General features: G+C 40.8%; 1 protein-coding gene across 2 annotated transcripts; it reads right to left on the reverse strand.

Annotated features, from left to right (window-relative positions):
* Nucleotides 1–624: 624 nt before the first annotated feature.
* dusp11.S (dual specificity phosphatase 11 S homeolog) lies at nucleotides 625–17,721 on the reverse strand. 2 transcript variants are annotated; one of them, XM_018255204.2, is made up of 11 exons: nucleotides 17,469–17,706; nucleotides 17,082–17,157; nucleotides 14,758–14,889; nucleotides 13,963–14,086; nucleotides 11,967–12,027; nucleotides 11,792–11,838; nucleotides 11,266–11,341; nucleotides 8,911–9,039; nucleotides 8,203–8,334; nucleotides 1,161–1,462; nucleotides 625–1,068 (listed from the first exon to the last, which is right to left on the reverse strand). In XM_018255204.2, exons 1-10 carry the CDS (start codon nucleotides 17,570–17,572, stop codon nucleotides 1,234–1,236), a joined length of 1,110 nt encoding a protein of 369 aa, XP_018110693.1. In that variant the 5' UTR covers nucleotides 17,573–17,706; the 3' UTR covers nucleotides 625–1,068; nucleotides 1,161–1,233. The 2 variants fall into 2 exon arrangements, with proteins under 2 accessions (XP_018110693.1, XP_018110694.1); XM_018255205.2 differs by lacking the exon at nucleotides 8,911–9,039 and having other exon boundaries at nucleotides 17,469–17,721.
* Nucleotides 17,722–18,510: the final 789 nt, after the last annotated feature.

The following is an 18,510-nucleotide window of genomic DNA, read 5'->3' on the forward strand; positions in this document are numbered from 1 at the left end:
AATAATAACTCCACTTTCAACAAAAAAAGACAACAGTGGTATGTATTTCATTTCCCAGGAACATCCAAGTACTGGGGTGTTTTCTGAACAAAGAGTTTTAGTAAAGAAGTATTCAGTTGTATGAAATTAAATCAAATGTGAAAAACTGGCTGTGCAAAAATGTGGGTACCCTTGTAATTTTGCTAATTTGAATGCATGTAACTGCTCAATACTGATTACTGGCAACATCAAATTGGTTGGATTAGCTCGTTAAGCATTGAAATTCATAGGCAGGTGTGTCCAATCATGAGAAAAGGTATTTAAGGTGACCAATTGCAAGTTGTGATTTTGTTTGACAGCATGGGATCCTCAAAGCAACTCTCAAATGACTTGAAAACAAAGAGAGCTGCAAAGCAGGAAGTAGTGTTCTGGCTATTATGTTACACATCCAGTCACTCCAGTCTTTATACATTAAATTTTTGGCTAACTAACTATATTAGAAACATTTTTATTTTGCACAGCCTATTAACCCAGTTTTTATTTTTACACTTAACTGTTCCCTTAAAGCAGACACAGCTGCCAAAGGGACTCCATTATAATAAAGCAAAAGCAACGCTCCTGTTTTTCACCATAAAACACTTATTATTAAAAAATAAAAACACTTGAGCTTTACTGCTTCAAAAGAAATATCACAGAAAACAATTCAGCTTTGGTGGTTTTTAGTAAATTTTGTGAATTGGTCAAATGCCTCAATACTTTTGCAATGCATTTTATGTACCCATGATTGAAAGGGAATTCTGAGCAGCACATTGTGACTCATTTATCAACACCGGGTAAATTTGCCTAGGGGCAGTTACCTATAGCAACCAATCAGTGATTAGCTTTTTAAAGCCAGTTGCAAGTAGAACAATTAAAGCAGCAATGTGATTGGTTGCTATGTGTTATTGCCCAAGGGCAAATTTGCCCAGTGTTGATAAATGACCCCCAGTGTGTTACGCTGCCGAGATCTAGATTTCAACTGCTCTGACTAGTGTGTGCTCCCCTGCTGAACTTACTGGATTGCTATAAATAGTGCATTATTTTAAAATGCATATATATATATATATATATATATATATATATATATATATATATATATATATATATATATATATATATATATATATATATATATATATATATATATATATATATATATATATATAGGACTAAAAGTAATCAGTTGGAAATGATCCCTTTAAAACTGTGTAATTGTCAGTATTTTCGAGTTTTCATGCCTCTTGCTGGATGCCTTCTGTAAGAATCATTGCCTTCAGTTCGCCAAGAAGCAGAGCCTCGGGGGGTGTTGGCAGATCTTGGTGGTGTTTGGTTGCCATTGGAATATCTAGATGGTGGTTGATGACCATTGGGATTTCTTGATTGTTGGTTGCCATAATGGTATGGATGGGGGTTCCATTGGTCTAACTGCTGCCAATCATCGTCTCTACAAAAGAAAAGGAAAAAAATGAACAACTAAGCAATAGATCATGAGTATGCGTGTGTATAAACTCCCCCATTGTTATATCGTTCGCATTCCACACCGTTATAATCGGCACTGGTCTAAATGGTAGGGCACCTCTCATCTGCCTGCTAATGTAAAGGTGCTGCATGATCCAAGGGTTGGTTTTAGAAGAACACCTGTAAATGGAAGACCTCTGCTCTTGGGAGATCTTTATAAAACAGCAGAAAAACGTTCTTGACATGAAGTCCAGTAAGCCAAGAGTATTGTGTGGAAGGGCTCTTAATCAGGCTTTAGGAAGGCAGTCTGGGGAAGAAAGTTTGAAAAACTTTGAATGGAACAGACATGGGGAGGGTTTTGTGCACATGTCCCTTCGTTTCTAATTACTTGGAGCATAAAAGCAGTTCACTGGCTGCATAGGAACAAGGAATTCTATTAAGCTCTTACTAGATGACACATTCCCAAATTCATATTCATCCGGATTTATTAAGGTGGCCATAGACACACAGATAATATCATACAAAACAAATTTTTGCACTATATTCGGTGCGTGTATAGCGGGAAAAGATGACAAATATCGGCAGAACACTTGGATATCGGTCGGCTCGTCGATCGAGGCTGGACAGAAAATTTTGATCGGGTGCCTTTGAAGGGGCCCAAACGTCAGCCATTGTTAGTGCTGAATAGTCAGATACAGGTAGAATTCTATTGTTTCTACTGTTATCCACTAAATATCTGACGATTCAGCTCTACACGTGTGTATTGAAATGCTGCTTTATATTTCCAAACAATCGAGTCCCTTATGCCAAAGGATAAGTCAAGGTTAGTCCGGAGATAGAAAGACACAGTCTTTATATTATGACCATGCAGGGCACTCTCTGTAATTGTGTAGAAAGAAACCAATCAAATCAATTGGCTCCTCATATCCCATAGAGTAAATGTGACAGGGACTTAATTTGAAATCCACAGGGTCAGGGGGTGATGGGAATTATTATTAACATGTATTTATATAGCGCCAACATATTTTGCAGCACTGTAATGCTGTACAATTTCTGTAAAAGTGCCGCATCACATGTTGAGCTACAGAAATGAAGCATAATAATGAGCTTTGTATGGCTGACATTTAAATAAGTAATGGACATGAGAGCTTTGTTTTCCAGTTAGCCCTACAAAGTCATTACAAGCCATTCTCCCCAGTGCCGTGACTAAGTTCTCAACACCCTCCAGTTTACAGCAGGAAGTGGTCTAACAATCTGTTATTGTCCTATAAAAGAGCTAGAAAGAGCCTGACACTCAAGCTGTGGTCATGTGTCTAAACAGGCATTTACACCAATGTTTTTAGGAAGCCAAACAGACTTTTTATAACCTATTAATGTCCAAGAAAAACCTTGTTGGCTTTTAAGGGCTCTCTAGCCAGGTGGCTGTAAAGATCAGTGGCTCAACAACGAGCAGGAACGGCACCACCCCCATTTCATCTAACACTTTCTTTATGAATTGCCTCATTTTCTTGGAGAGAGAGAAAAGCCCAGGCAGATACTTGGAGAGCAGACACAAAAGCTACTTCTGATGCGTCTATTACATTTTTTTTTTAATAAATATTAAGTCCTTTTAATAGTATTGTTAAAGGTGACATTGTGTGAAGTGCAAGAATCTGTCCATGCATTAAACTCCACTAAGTATAAAAGGAAAGTGCTGAGAAAAGTGGTGTTTCAGGCTGATTTATTGGAAACTTCTGCCAAACAACTAGGCTGACCTGATAGGGGACTGAACCCTGATATTGGCTATCCCCTAATACTCCTCCTGTGCTTCTGACAAGGACCTTTAGGGCGCGCCTTGCTTCAACTGAAAAAGGACAGGGACTGTAGCAGATCTACAGGAGCTCCAATAAATTGGCCATTTTTAAGACCAATAACACCTATCAGACTATAATAAAAGGGAAAAGCTCAAGAGCACAGGACCATTCAGTATGGTTTGTAATATCATAAAATATATAGCATTTTAAGTCTTAAGAAGATGTTGACATAGGAATAAACCTGGCACCGGCCATACCTTGGAGATAAAAGCTAAACGAGTTGTTCTAAAAACAGATATTCCGGTACTATCTGCTCAGTACTCCTCACTCCATGCTCTACACCCTAGATCTGGTGTTGTCAAGTAGTTGGTAAAGGCTCCTCTGATACAAAGCATCTTACTCAGCTCCAGCTGAAAATAGGTCCTGGCATTTTGAGTACACAGAAGTCTAAACAGCCCCCCACAGGTTGAATAAATAGTGTTTGTGGCATCTTAATGCAGCCCCTCTGGCACTTGCCAGAATCTACAAAGTGATAGCCCAAGCTGCTGAGCTGTGGCTTAAGGTGGCCATACACGGGCCGATAAAAGCTGCCGACAGACCGTGTCGGCAGCTTATTGGCCCGTGTATGGGGGCCCCCGACGGGCTTCCCCGATCGAGATCTGGCCGAAAGTCGGCCAGATCTCGATCGGATGGGATTAAAAATCCCGTCGGATCGCGGCCGCATCTGTTCGTTGATGCGGTCCCGCGATCCGACCGCCCGTTTGGCGAACGCTAGGATCCGATCGTTGGGCCCTAGGGCCCACGATCGGATCAGCCCGATATTGCCCACCTCAAGGTGGGCATATCGGAGGGAGATCCGCTCGTTTGGCGACATCGCCAAACGAGCGGATCTATCCGTGTATGGCCACCTTTACACATGCTGATAGCTATTATATTTTATCGGAAGCCAGCTGGGGGTGTGGGAAGAAACCAGAGTACCCAAAGGAAGCCCACTCAGACATAGGAAAAACATACAAAATAGAATAGAATTCCCAAGGAACCCTTCACTGCTCTCAGTAAGTTTCAGATTTCTGTGCATTAAATCACTAGTGAGTCACAGATAAGGGTAGGGGGACATCACCATTTAGGGAAACATAAAACAAGAGTCATATGATGTTTATTACAAATGCCATATCTAAGAAATGCATATTTCACATATTTGGGTCTTTACTTTCTCTTTAAAGGAACAGTAACACCAAAAAATTAAAGTGTTTTAAAGTAATGAAAATATAATGTACTGCTGCCCTGCACTGGTAAAACTGATGTGTTTGCTTCAGAAACACAACTATAGTTTATATAAATAAGCTTCTGTGTAGTCATGGGGGCAGCCATTCAAGCACAGGATAGAAAATAGATAACAGATAAGTTCTGAAGAGTCCCATTGTATACTACAGAGCTCAACTGGCTAATTATCAGGTGTCTTTTCTCTGCTTTTCAGCTTGAATGTCTGGCCCTAAGGCTACGCAGCACTACAGTACATTATATTTTCCCTACTTTAAAACACTTTCATTATTTTGGTATTACTGTTCCTTAAAAAGAACTTCATCTAAAAATTAGACACTATTGTAAAGCCTCTTGCTTTTATATGGTCATGGAACTCCTCAGTAACTTATAATATCCTTATATTTTACAAGAGGGGGTACTTGATTCACTATTTAAATAGGGCATAAAAAAGAAACATTAAAGTGGTGGTTCACCTTTCTTCTTCTGACTCTTTCAAACGGGGGTCACTGACCCCATCTACAAACAAATGCTCTGTAAGGCTACACATGTATTTGTATTGCTCATCTTTCTATTCAGTCCCTCTCTTATTATATGCGGACCTATTCCATCGAAAACAGACGTATTCGGCCAAAAAAATTAATTTCGGTTGGTCTTTTTGAAATCGAATTTCGGAGTTTTTTCAATTTGAAATTGACCCTTAATAAATATGTCCCTAATAATGGCAGTAAAAGATAAACCCCCCCCCCCCCCAAAACAGGCCAAGTGCATCAATCTATTGCAGTTCAAAAAAGGAATTTTTTTTTTAATTCATCTTACCCAAACTACTATTTATCCACTGTGAAACCTTAGTAGCCAAAACCCAACCAGTTATATTATCAAAACTAGCAGCAAGCCTGTAGGTTTACACAATGATACGCCTGTTTTTTATTGATCTAATGAATGAATGGATTTATATGGACAACAAATGTTTTTACTAGGAGGAATGGGGAAAAAAACCCCAAAACATTTTGGACAAATTTGGACATCACTGGCAATCAATAATTGACTTTGGCTACAGAGATATAAGGATAATTTAGAGTATTGGAAGCTGATGATATACAGTAGAGTTTAAGGTAGAGCTGCTGTACCCAAGAGCCTCAGAGAGAATTTTAAACTCTCCTTTACTTTCACTTTCCATTCAGCACTTCCTAGATGTCACTGATCTCCTCACATTCGCCCTCCCTCCTTACCATCTAATTGTGTAACCTCTGCATGGGGATTGCCATCAGGCTCCCCCCATTCTGGCACAGAAATAAGATTTTGAGATGAAGCAAGGCTTGCATTAATAACAGTGTTAACAAAATGGCAGCTGCCTGCTTGCTATTATTATGATTTCCCAGGATGAAGGAAGCACAATTTAAATAAATTATATAATATAAATAACGATTATTTTGCTACACTTAAGTGATAAAATAGGATTTGGAATTATTTCTTAAGGTGACAGGTCCCCTTTAAGACCTAACTCTACACAGCTTGACTGGAACTCACTCTCTATGCAGAGGCAAGAGACAAGAAGAGGGAGCTTGTTATGTTATTGGGATCAGGTTCTGCATCTAATACGGTACCGCTAATGTGAAGCTTTAATTACAGAACATACCAAATTGTTCTTACAGGGAGGGCATTTTACGTTTAATAAAACAGCTAAATATGTATATATTATGGTCAATATTTTAGGCAAGGATTGTTCACAGTCACTCCATTACCAAAAGCAATGATATTAATGAAATACATCAGCTGTTTTAGCAACTGGGCAACTTACTGCAAATGTTTGCACTGCAATGTGGGTATAGTGACTGTAACATCTACCCCACCAGATAAGCAAGTGGTGAATGGGGGGCTAAAAGGAGCCAAAAAGCCTTTTACGTGCAAGACTTGCAGCATAAATAATTCCATTAGGAGGCTGCAGTGAATATCCAGTACTTGGTGGCTAATAACAGTATATGATGAGAATAAATAAACAATCTGCCTGATACACTTGTAAAATACTGAAACCAACCAGTGTACAAGTGAAGTACCTCCATTACCTATTTTTATTCTCAAAAAATCAGCTTCTTGTTTGAGGGAGTACTAAAGCCTAACTAAAGAAGTAGCCAGAAATGTTGTACATTTTATATTTTGGATTTCTGTACTAGTCCAAGGCAACCACAGCCCTTTAGCAGTAAATATCTGTCTCCAAAGATGCCCCAGTAGCTCCCCTTCTTTTCTGCTGATTCACTGCACATGCTCTGTGCTGCTGTCACTTACTGAGCTTAGGGACCATCTAACAATATACAGTACACATAGAATAGAAATGTCACAATATAAGGCTGATTAGTAATTAATACAGATAATTACTACACTGAAGCACATAAACCAGTGCAACTAGCATCAGAATTTAATAATCAGTCCTGTAGCATCAGTTTATATTACAGACCAACCTCATTTTCTGCTGGATAATTAGTGACGACCTCTAAGCTTAGCTTCTCAACAGCTGCTCAGAGCCCACTGAGCATGTGAGCAGGGCCGCCATCAGAAATCGCAGGACCCCATACGAAAAAATTTCCTGGCCCATCTGAGCTGTGCCCACCTACAGCTCTGCCCTCCCCACCCCAAAGGTCCACCCCCCACCACACACTAAAAAAAAAAATATATTATAAAATAAAAAAAATATTGGTGGTCAGGGCCCCCTCATTAAAAATATTGGTGGATAGGACCCCACATGGAGAAAAAAAGTTGGTGGCCAGGGCCCCCCTTAAATGTCCATGTAAAAAAAAACTTTCCCCCCAGAGGTTTAAAAAAAATTTGGTGCCCAGGCCCCCCCCACACAACAGGGACCACAAAGGGTTACCTTTAGGGGGGCCCTGCTATGTTACATTTACTTCATTAGTGGGGCCCACCTTCTGTCAGTGAGCTGCCAACTACAGAAGGGAGGAGGGGAGCACAGGTGGTTGCATCTTCTTCCAATGACAGCATTTTCTTCCCTTATTGGTCACAGAATTTCAAGTCCTGTTAAAGCTGCATGGTGATTGGATGAGCTGGAGGAGAATTTCAAACCTCAGCTATCCAATCCCTGAGCAGCTCAACCGGGACTTAAACTCAGTGACCAATAAGGGGAAGTAATGTACAAAGATACCTCCCCTTGTGCTCCCACCCTGCCTTCCCGAAGTCAGCAACTCTCAGAAAGCAGGGGGGCTAATCAAGAAAGTGTGGCGTGGCAGGGCCCCCCTTACCCTCGGGGCCCCCTACAACTCTCCCCCCTGATGGCTGCCCTGCATGTCACCAAGATGGTGACCCCCTGTGACAAGTTTGAAGTCCTGGATCATTGCTGCTATTGGACAAGCTGAAACTTTAGGCTGGTGCAATAAGTTGAGTATATAAAATATGCCATTTTTAGCCACATTCATTTTTAGAGTTTAGTTCTCCTTTAACGGGGCGAACGTTACTTTTCCCACATCAAAAACTCATTTTTCATGGTCCCCGTGCATAACGCAATTTGACTTTACCTTGCATGTTCTTTTTCTTGGCCCCTGGATAACGCAAAATCTGGGTTCAACTGTATGAGTGCAAGAAACCTTGCAGAACCAAACATACTACCATATAGAAAACTGATAAGGGTCTTTACAGTTTAGTAGAGTTCCTTCCAGCACATTACCTGGGATACCTGCGACTGTTGTAATCCATGGATGGATCATTGTACATTGGCCGTGGCATGTTGTGCCTGGGTGGGTGTACAAATCTGGGTCTGGATTCTGGTATCCAAGGTGCATCCGTGGGATTTCCAAACCTAAGGATACAGAGGGAGGACACTTTGATCACATATTTCACATTATTATTAAGTCATTTTAATGCATATCCTCCGAGTCCCTGAACGTGCCCTTGTGATGCTGGATTGCCCAGAGCAAATGGCTATTCTGTTTTATACTAAATCAGCCCTGTGTCGGCATTTAGTACTGGCAGACGTCATATAATTGAAGGAAGGATGAATGGAGAAATGTACAGGGACATTCTTGATAAGAATCTGCTGCCATCTACCAGGATGCTGAAGATGAAACAAGGGTGGACATTTCAGCAAGACAATGATCCCAAACACACAGCCAAGGAAACTCTCAGCAGAGAAAGAAAATAAAGCGGCTAGAATGGCCCAGTCAATCACCCAACCTGAATCCATTTACAATTTGAAAAAAATAACTGAATATTAGAGTTCATAGAAGAGGCCAACGGAACCTTCAAGATTTGAAGACCGTTTGTTTGGAAGAATGGGCCAAAATCACCACCGAATCGGCTCTAGTTCATACATAACACTGTGTCATGCACATAAATCTGATCCCACACAGTAGTTTGTATTACAGAGGGAAAGTACCTAGAAAACCGGGGCTGATCTGGTCGATGATGCGGGGGTGGACATGGAGGCACTGAAGGATTATTTACATTTGGAATTTTCTGCTGGTATTTGGGTCGAGGCAACTGTGGTTCATCGCATTCAGCGTTACTGAAACAAGAGAAGAAAAGAGAGAGCAGGTGTGAGCAACACCAACCACTGCCACTTCTATTCACCGTATTCAGATTCCAAGTGGAGTTTAGGGGGGAAAATGCTGCAAAAATTTAGGAAAGGAGAATGCAGAACCGTTTAAACTTTCATCGTTGAGAACTGACATTTTTATTTTAATTGTTCAGAACTGTAATTTTATTTTAGAAAAAGCGAAGTCTGCACACTCAAAATTAATACAAATTCATTTTATTCCATCTTTTACAATTTACAATCACAGGGCAAATTTGTCCATGGGCAGTAACCCATAGCAACGATCAGTGATTGCATTTTTTCAGCCAACTGCAGGTAAAAAAAAATGAATGCAACAATTCCATTGGTTGTCATAGGTTACTGCCCACAGGCAAAATTGCCCATTGATTATAAATGTGCCCCAATGATCCCAAACACACAGCCAAGGTTTGGTTGGTTTCAGAGAAGGAAAATAAAGCAGCTAGAATGGCCCAGTAAATCACCCGACTTGAATCCAACTGAAAATCTATGTTAAGATCTGAAGATCACAGATCATAGAGCCCTGGAACCTTCAAGATTTGAGGACAGTGTGTGTGAAAGAATGGGCCAAAATCTCACCCGAGCATGTGACTAGTTTCTCCATACAGGAGGCCTCTTGAAGCCGTCATTCTACCAAGTATTAAATACATTTCAGTAAGCTTGTTCAATACTAATTCCCTGTGTCATGTCACTTTATTACACATAAATTAACATATGGACTTATTTGTTGAGTTTTTTTGTATGTGTGGATTACTTGGGTTGTTACTGACATCTGAGGTATAAATTTAATGTCAATAGCCCCATTACATAAATATATACTGAGAAAAATTATGTGTTCAATACTTATTTTCCCTGCTGTAAACCAGTTGGGAGGCTTAAAAGAAGAGTACAGGTATAGGATCCATTATCCGGAAACCTGTTATCCAGAAAGCTCCGAATTACGGAAAGGCTGTCTCCAATAGACACCATTTTATCCAAATAATGCTTTTTCTCTGTAATAATAAACAGTAACTTGTACCTGATCCAAACTATAGATACAATTAATCCTTATTGGAAGCAAAGTCAGCCAATTAGGTTTATTTAATGTTTACATGATTTTCTAGTAGAATTAGGGCATGAAGATCCAAATTATGGAAAGATACATTATGTGGAAAAGCCCAGTCCCGAGCATTCTGGATAACAGGTTCCATAACAAACACCAACAAAATGAAAGTTTTTTAAAGGAGTGACAATATTATGTACAGTTACCCTACACTGGTAAAACTGATGTGTTTGCTTCAGAAAGACTACTATAGTTTATATAAACAAGCTGCTGAAATGGAAACGGAGAAAAGACACAGGATACACCGCAGATAAATAAGCTCTGACGTATACAGATGGTTTATGTCAAACTTATCTGTTATCTACTGTGTATCCTGCGATTGAATGGCCGCCCCCATGGCTACACAGCAGCTTGTTTATATAAACTACAGTAGTGTTTCTGAAGCAAACAGCAGTTTTACAAGTGCATGGCAACCAAAGATTATATTGCCATTGCTTTAAAATGCTTTCATTTTTTGGTTTTAATATTCTTTTAAATATTTGCCTCCCAACCCACCCGTCCGCACTCCATCCCTGTGGCACCCCACTAGTGTGCTGAGTTTTAAATGTTCCTGCAGAAGCTGAAAGGAGAGCTCAGTGGGGCTCATTTATCAACACTGGGTACATTTGCCCATGGGCAGTTACCTATAGCAACCAATCGGTGATTAGCTTTTTAAAGCCAGCTGCAAGTAGAACAATGAATGCAGCAATTTGATTGGTTGCCATGGGTTACTACCCATGGGCAAATTTGCCCAGTGTTGATAAATGACCCCCAGTGAGCTCTCCTTTCAGCTTCAGCAGGAACATTTAAAACTCAGCACACTAGTGGGGTGCCACAGGGATGGAGAAGAGCCAGGTGATATGGGAAACTGTCCAGACGACACTGCTGTAAGTACTTACACAAGGGGTGGGGGTGCACATGTTCAGCAATCAGACAAACTGACTACACACCCACATAACCTATACGTATGTAATAATAAATCGAAAGCACAGTTACATTCAAGATGACGTGTTAAAAAAAAAAAGTGTAAAAACTACAGAGAGATGCCGGTTCGTCATAAAAATGTCACTCCTCATTGCTGGAGGTTATTTGCCTACCTTCTCACGTCTCCATGCATCAGGTCATCTAAATAATTCTTGCGTTCTATGCAGTGTCCGCGGCTCTGATTAAACTCTACAAAACACAAGAGGCAGCCATACTTTTATATTATATGCGGTAAATTCACTGCCAGATGATAGTGATATTCTAAATACACCAGGGATGCACCGAATCCCCGAATTCTTGGTGAAAGATTCGGCTGAATACCGAACCGAATTCGCATATTGGGGGCAGGAAAGCATAGTTATGTGATTTCCCTACCCGCCCCTAATTTACATATGCAAATGAGGATTCAGCCGGGAACAAGGATTCGGCCGAATCCTGCTGAAAATGGCAGAATCCTGAACCAAATCCTGGATTCGGTGCAGCCCTAAAATACACATTATATCAAGAAAGGCCAAGTGGTAACTATGTGTTACTACGCTAGTACAAAGATGCACCAATGTTTGCACAAAGATCTACACCCCTTAGCGTGGCTTCCTTACTCCTCATACAGATGGCTAACTTAAAATGAGTGCGACTTACTTTCTATGGCATCTGAGGGCTCCATGCCAAGCACATCAATCAGGTACCTAGAACAGAAGAAGCCATGTAATGTAATTGGACTTTCAACTATCCAGTGGTTTACTGCCAATGAGAGTGTCTGTCTTTTGGAATGGTTCAGTCAAACAGGTCAGTGTAATGTCATCACCAGACTCACCTGCACACCAAGTAGCCAGTCCTGTTTAAACCATGAGTACAGTGAACGCCAATTAATTTATCTGTAAGACAAGAACATGAAAAGTTGTCATTAAAGGGATACTGTCATGGAAAAAATTTTTTTTTCAAAATGAATCAGTAAATAGTGCTGTTCCAGCAGAATTCTGCACTGAAATCCATTTCTCAAAAGAGCAAACAGATTTTTTTATATTCAATTTTGAAATCGGACATGGGGCTAGACATATTGTCAATTTCCCAGCTGTCCCCAGTCATGTGACTTGTGCCTGCACTTTAGGAGAGAAATGCTTTCTGGCAGGCTGCTGTTTTTCCTTCTCAATGTAACAATGTGTCTCAGTGGGACATGGGTTTTTACTATTGAGTGTTCTTAGATCTATCAGGCAGCTGTTATCTTGTGTTAGGGGGGCGGCTATCTGGTTACCTTCCCATTGTTCTTTTGTTTGGCTGCTGGGAGGGAAAAGGGAGGGGGTGATATCACTCCAACTTGCAGTACAGCAGTAAAGAGTGATTGAAGTTTATCAGAGCACAAGTCACATGACTGGGGCAGCTGGGAAATTGACAATATGTCTAGCCCCATGTCAGATTTCAAAATTGAATATAAAAAAATCTGTTTGCTCTTTTGAGAAATGGATTTCAGTGCCGAATTCTGCTGGAGCAGCACTATTAACGGATTCATTTTGAAAAATTTTTTTTTTCCCATGACAGTATCCCTTTAAAGTGGACCTGTCACCCAGACAAAAAAATCTGCATAATAAAAGTCCTTTTCAAATTAAACATGAAATCCAATTTCTATTTTTGTATTAAAGCATTCATAGCTGCTGTAAGCTCATTTAAAAATCTCAGCTGTCAATCAAATGTTGTCTGCCCCTCCTCTATGCCCGTGGCATAGAGGCGGGGCAGACAATTACTTTCACTTTCCATTCAGCACTTCTTAGATGTCACTGCTCTCTACATATTTCCCCCGTTCTCTTCACCATTTAATTGTGTAACCAGGACATGGGGATGGACATCAGGTCCCCCATTCTGGTGCACAAACAAGATTCTGAGATGATACAAGACTTGTCTTAATAACGGTGTCCACAAAATGGCCCCTGCCTGCTTGCTATAATTATGAATTCCCAGACTAAAGGAAACAATATTCAAATAATTTATATAGTGTAATTAAAGTTCATTTTGCTTGACTAATGTGATAAAATAGGATTTTGAATCATTTTTTTGGGTGACGGGTCCCCTTTAATCCCTTAATTTCCCAGGGGGAGACTGGTAACTGCTGACTAGAATGCTTTTTAGCGGACAGATAAAAGCATTATTGGAGCTGTGGTCCAACAAGATTAGTGGTGCTTGAGCTCTTCCATGTCAGCAGATGAGACCATGCCCATGACTTTCCGATAGAAAAGCATTAGATATGCTCTGTTTATGACAGGCGGGCTGAACTATGGTAGACAACTCAAAAGATGTTGCTCCTGCATATGCTGTGCTTGCGAACAGGGGATGTATTGGGACAAGGACAAGTTAACCTCAAGCTTCAAAAGCTCAGAATGCACCAGATCCAGCATTTTGGAAACCGAAGCCTTTAAAAGTCTCAGAGTTTTAAAATATGTACAAAAAATGCCATTAATGGAGTACAGGTAGGGAACCTGTTATCCAGAATGCTCGGGACATGGGGTTTTCCGGATATGGGATCTTTCCGTAATTTGGATCTTCATACCTAAAGTCTACTAGAAAATCATTTAAACATTAAATAAACCCATTAGGCTGGATTAATTATATCTCAGTTTTGATCAAGTACAAGGTACTGTTTTATTATTACAGATTAAAAGGAAACATTTTTTAAAAATTTGGATTATTTGGATTAATTGGAGTCTATGGGAGATGACCTTTACGTACTTCGGAGCTTTCTGCATAATGGGTTTCCGGATAATGGATCCCATACGTGTATACCGTATTTTCAACTGGAAGGCTCAAGGGATAAAACTTACCATTGCTTGAATTTTCCTCTAGGAACTGGTTTACAATGGATTTGAACTGAAAGATGGTTTCATCACTCGGCACTTCATGCCCAACTGTGAAAATCTTTGCATAATGTAGTGATTCTGGTAACTCCTGCAGATAAAAATGTAAAAAAATAAAAATTCAATATATTCTACACAGTACAAAAGTATAATTGGCTTAGACAATATTGTGTGTGCTTCAACCACCTTATTTAACCTTGTAGGTTGGGTGCAAAGCAGTCCGGAAACCCTTGCCAGGGGTTTGCATAGACATACAGGAAAAAAGGCTTGAGAAAGGGCAAGAGTAAGCCCGAAACGTTGCCTGGTTGTTTGACCTAATAAATTCAAGTTTTCCCTTTTTGCAACTAAGAGGTGCTGCAGCGGTAATTTTTTTCCTGTAGATAAGAGGCTAAACTGTGGAATAATGCCTTCCATCTAAAGTGTCAGCTAGAGGAAATGATATAGGGGTCATAAACACAATTGCCAGTTATTCAGACACAGTTAAGGCTTTCAGGCCCAACAAGCGAGTCATGAGGGGATAAAACTGAGTCCGATTAGGTAGATGTATCCAAACAGAATCCAGCAGGAAAGCCTGGCTAATTCCAGCCTTGGTGCCTGCCCAGTGGTACGGTATATATTAAATGAGCTTGTGGATATCGAACAGATATGTCAGATAAAGTTTGCTTCCCCCTTGTCACAAGTTACCTGTTACACTTTCTAAACTATGGAAACATGCATTTTTTTTCTGGCTGAGGGTTAAATGCATGGCTATGAATATGTTACCTCTGGAGAGTAGTATCGAGTGGTACATGTTAAATCAATGATCAGTCCCAGTTCCTCGTCCTGGGCTTGGATGTCCCTGATGAGGTCGGCTGATGAGAATCTCTGCCACGACTCAATCCTGCAATTGAATATCTGAAATGGAACAGGATAATCAAAGTGTGGACTCGGCATTCCCAAAGCTTTATACATTCTGCTCTTTTTATGATCACGCAATTCCATTAAATTTATTCCAATATACTTTCTGCTGTCTGCCTCCAGCCCACTGCTTTTGTTACTCCTATGTAGAAGTGATTGCTTGTAACCCCCCCTGATATGTTTATCTTGTCAGCTTTGGCCTGTCCCAAAAAAACCTGATCAAAGGAACGTGCCTTACACAGCCAGGCAGCTACAAAACGGATGCCCAGTCTGCTATTACACTGTAAAGAGGAGCATGCAGATGCAGCTAGTCAATAAATAGGCAGAGCAGAAGTTAAATCCCTTCCTTCTCTGTAATTTTGCCACTTTTCTCTGAAGCACAGGCCCTGTCATTCTTCAATTGATAGGGACAACTTGCTATCTGTTAGGCAAAAACTCACCAGCCTGAATGAACTCAGAAGACTCTCACCGTAGCTCTCCTAAACCTGCCCGGCAACAGCTCCCATCCTGAACTGAAGCTTTAAATCTGACTTGTTGCCATGGGCTCGTATTCTGCTAGCCGGAGACTAAGCCAAGCTTTCCCACTGGCTGCAGTTTGCCACACCCAGGGCCAGAACTAAGGGTAGACCGAGCAGGCACTCGCCTATGGTGCAATCATGGGGGGGCACTTTTAAGGGGATTTTTTTTCTTTTTTTAAACCCTGGTTTGCATGGCCTTTAAAGGGGCTGTTTAACGTCCAAACACTTTTTTTTTTAGTTCAGTTATTTTCAGATTGCTCAACAGAAATACCTTTTTTCAATTACTTTCCATTATTTTTTATTGTTTTTCCAAAATCTAAGTTTAAAGTATAATGTTCCGGTCTCTGGTGTTTGAGTCTGGCAGCTCAGTAATTCAGGTGCAGATGCATTTTAAACCTTAACAATTTTGCTACATTTAGTTAATACATTTCTCAGCAGTATCTGTGGAATATCAGCAACTATTGTATCAATTCTAACAGCTGTCTGTAATGAAACTCATGGATTCTGCTCAGCAGGGACAAAGATAAGAAATGTATCAACTACATGTATCAATTTAGAACAGTTTACAAGGTCGGCGACCCCCCCATCCCAGAGCTGCTTTGGAAGGTGAAAAATTACACTTTCGCCTTCAATATAAGAAAAACGGTGACACATAGAAAACAGAAAGTAAATAATAAAAAGTCGATATTTCTGGTGATCTATCTGAAAACAACTAGTTGTTTAAAGGTGAACAACCCCTTTAACAATATGGTGGATGTTTTGGTTTATGTTGGCACAGGTACAGATTGGGGGTTACAATATGGTGGATGTTTTGGTTTACGTTGGCACAGGTACAGATTGTGGTAACAATACGGTGGATGTTTTGGTTTATGTTGGCACAGGTACAGATTGGGGGTAACAATATGGTGGATGTTTTGGTTTATGTTCGCACAGGTACAGATTGTGACAACAATACGGTGGATGTTTTGGTTCACGTTGGCACAGGTACAGATTGTGGTAACAATACGGTGGATGTTTTAGTTTACGTTGGCACAGGTACAGATTGGGGGTAACAATACGGTGGATGTTTTGGTTTACGTTGGCACAGGTACAGCTTGGGGGTAACAATATGGTGGATGTTTTGATTTATGCTGGCACAGGTACAGATTGGGGGTAACAATATGGTGGATGATTTGGCTTATGCTGGCACAGGTACAGATTGGGGTCTCGGGTCCATCTAAGGGATTGACTGCCGTTGACACTAGGGTTGCCACCTGGCCGGTATTTTACTGGCCTGGCCTGTAAAAATGATAGTTGATCCCAATGTTGTTAATAGGGAAAAAAGAAAAATATAAAGGAAGGCTGGTATTTTTTTTCAAAAAAGGTGGCAACCGTAGTTGGCACAGGTACAAATGGGGGCAATATGATAGGTGCTGGCACAGGTACATGGGACAACATGATGGCTGCTGGGACAGGGGACAATATGAATGGTAAGGTGGACCAGGTGGTAGGGGGGCACTGATTGAAGCCTTTGCCTAGGGAGCCAAAATACCTCAGTCCGGTCCTGGCCACACCCATGAACAACATTCCCAGCACCACTGTGCCAGTTTGTTTGTTATTTTTGTTTGTAAAGGTGTCAATGAATCAACTGCACTTTAACAAAGTAAATACTAAAAAAAAAATCCCCCTTACTTTTTTTAAAGGGACCTTAAAAGCAATAAAACGTGTGCCGGGGATGCGCTTTCCAAGTGAAGTGTATTCTGTCCATCTGCAAAGGAAGAAGAGAAGGTGATGCAAAGCCATGTTAATAACACCCTGTATAATAGTGTATAGAGATCCTCATAGGTCTCCAGTCAGACCCCAGTCACTGTCAGCTACTCCCCACTGCCATCAGCCATCTCTCCCCATGCCTCAGCCAGTGTAGCTGCTGCCCATCCCTCCCCACGGCCGCCGCCATCATAATAATAATGGAATGACTTCCTTATGAATCAGCGTCCCTCTCATGTTTCACTGTTGGTACCGGCCCATTGAGATCAATTGTGAGCCCCCCAGGTCTGAGCCCCGTCAGCTATTCCTCACCTGTCCGGTAAATGATTCCTGGGATTCCCCATATTCCTCGAATGGCAGCAAAACGTAGCGAGGGCTGGAAGCCGGACAAACGAGAAAAGCACACTCCTCAACATGCACAAGCACTTCAGCGCGCCGCCATCATTGCGTGCACCGGCCACGTCACCAGCCGCGCGTGACTATCCTTGTCTTTTCGCCAATACGTCGCCGCCATCTTTGATTGGGGAATTCAATTGCTGTGACGCTGATCTTGCCCCACGTTTGCTGAGGGAAGAAATGCCCTGTGAACACTAAAAGTTTCGCCATTGAGACTAGTTCCCTAAAATGTTCTGGGTCACCTTTAAAAGAAATAAAAGCATTTTAAAGTAATTACAATATAATGTACTGTTGCTATGCGCTGCTGTGATGTGTTTGCTTTAGAGAGACAACAATGTCATATGTAAATAAGCTGCTGTGTAGCTATGGGGGCAGCCATTCAAGCTGAAAAAGGAGAAAAGGCACAGGATACACAGCAGATAACAGATAAACTTTGTTACAGAATACAATGGAAGTGCACCAGATATCTGCTATGTATCCTAAGCTTGAATGGCTGCCCCACAGTAGCTTCTTTATATAAACTATAGTTGTGTTTCTGAAGCAAACGCACCAGTTGTAAAAATGCAAGGAAACGGTACATTTTATTTTAATTACTTTTTTGTAATTATTCCTTTGGGTGTTACTGAAGTGGTAGTGGAGTGCTGACTTGCAGTTCCATAACTCCCAACATTTTGGAAACAGAAAGAGGGACAAAAAGATTTGCCGCTGCACATTCTCTGACCATGCCCATTTGGTGGCCACACCCCCTAATTACCATGTTCATTTTTCAAAATTTGGCAGGTTACAAAGTACAAAGTACAAAGTACAAAGGAACAGTTCAGTGTAAAAATAAAAACTGGGTAAATAGATAGGCTGTACAAAATAAAAAAATGTTTCTAATATAGTTAGTTATCTAAAAATGTAATGTATAAAGGCTGATGTGACTGGATTGTCTAACATAACAGAACAGAACACTACT

This window comes from Xenopus laevis, chromosome 3S (assembly GCF_017654675.1).
Source record: "Xenopus laevis strain J_2021 chromosome 3S, Xenopus_laevis_v10.1, whole genome shotgun sequence".
Lineage (NCBI taxonomy): Eukaryota > Metazoa > Chordata > Amphibia > Anura > Pipidae > Xenopus > Xenopus laevis.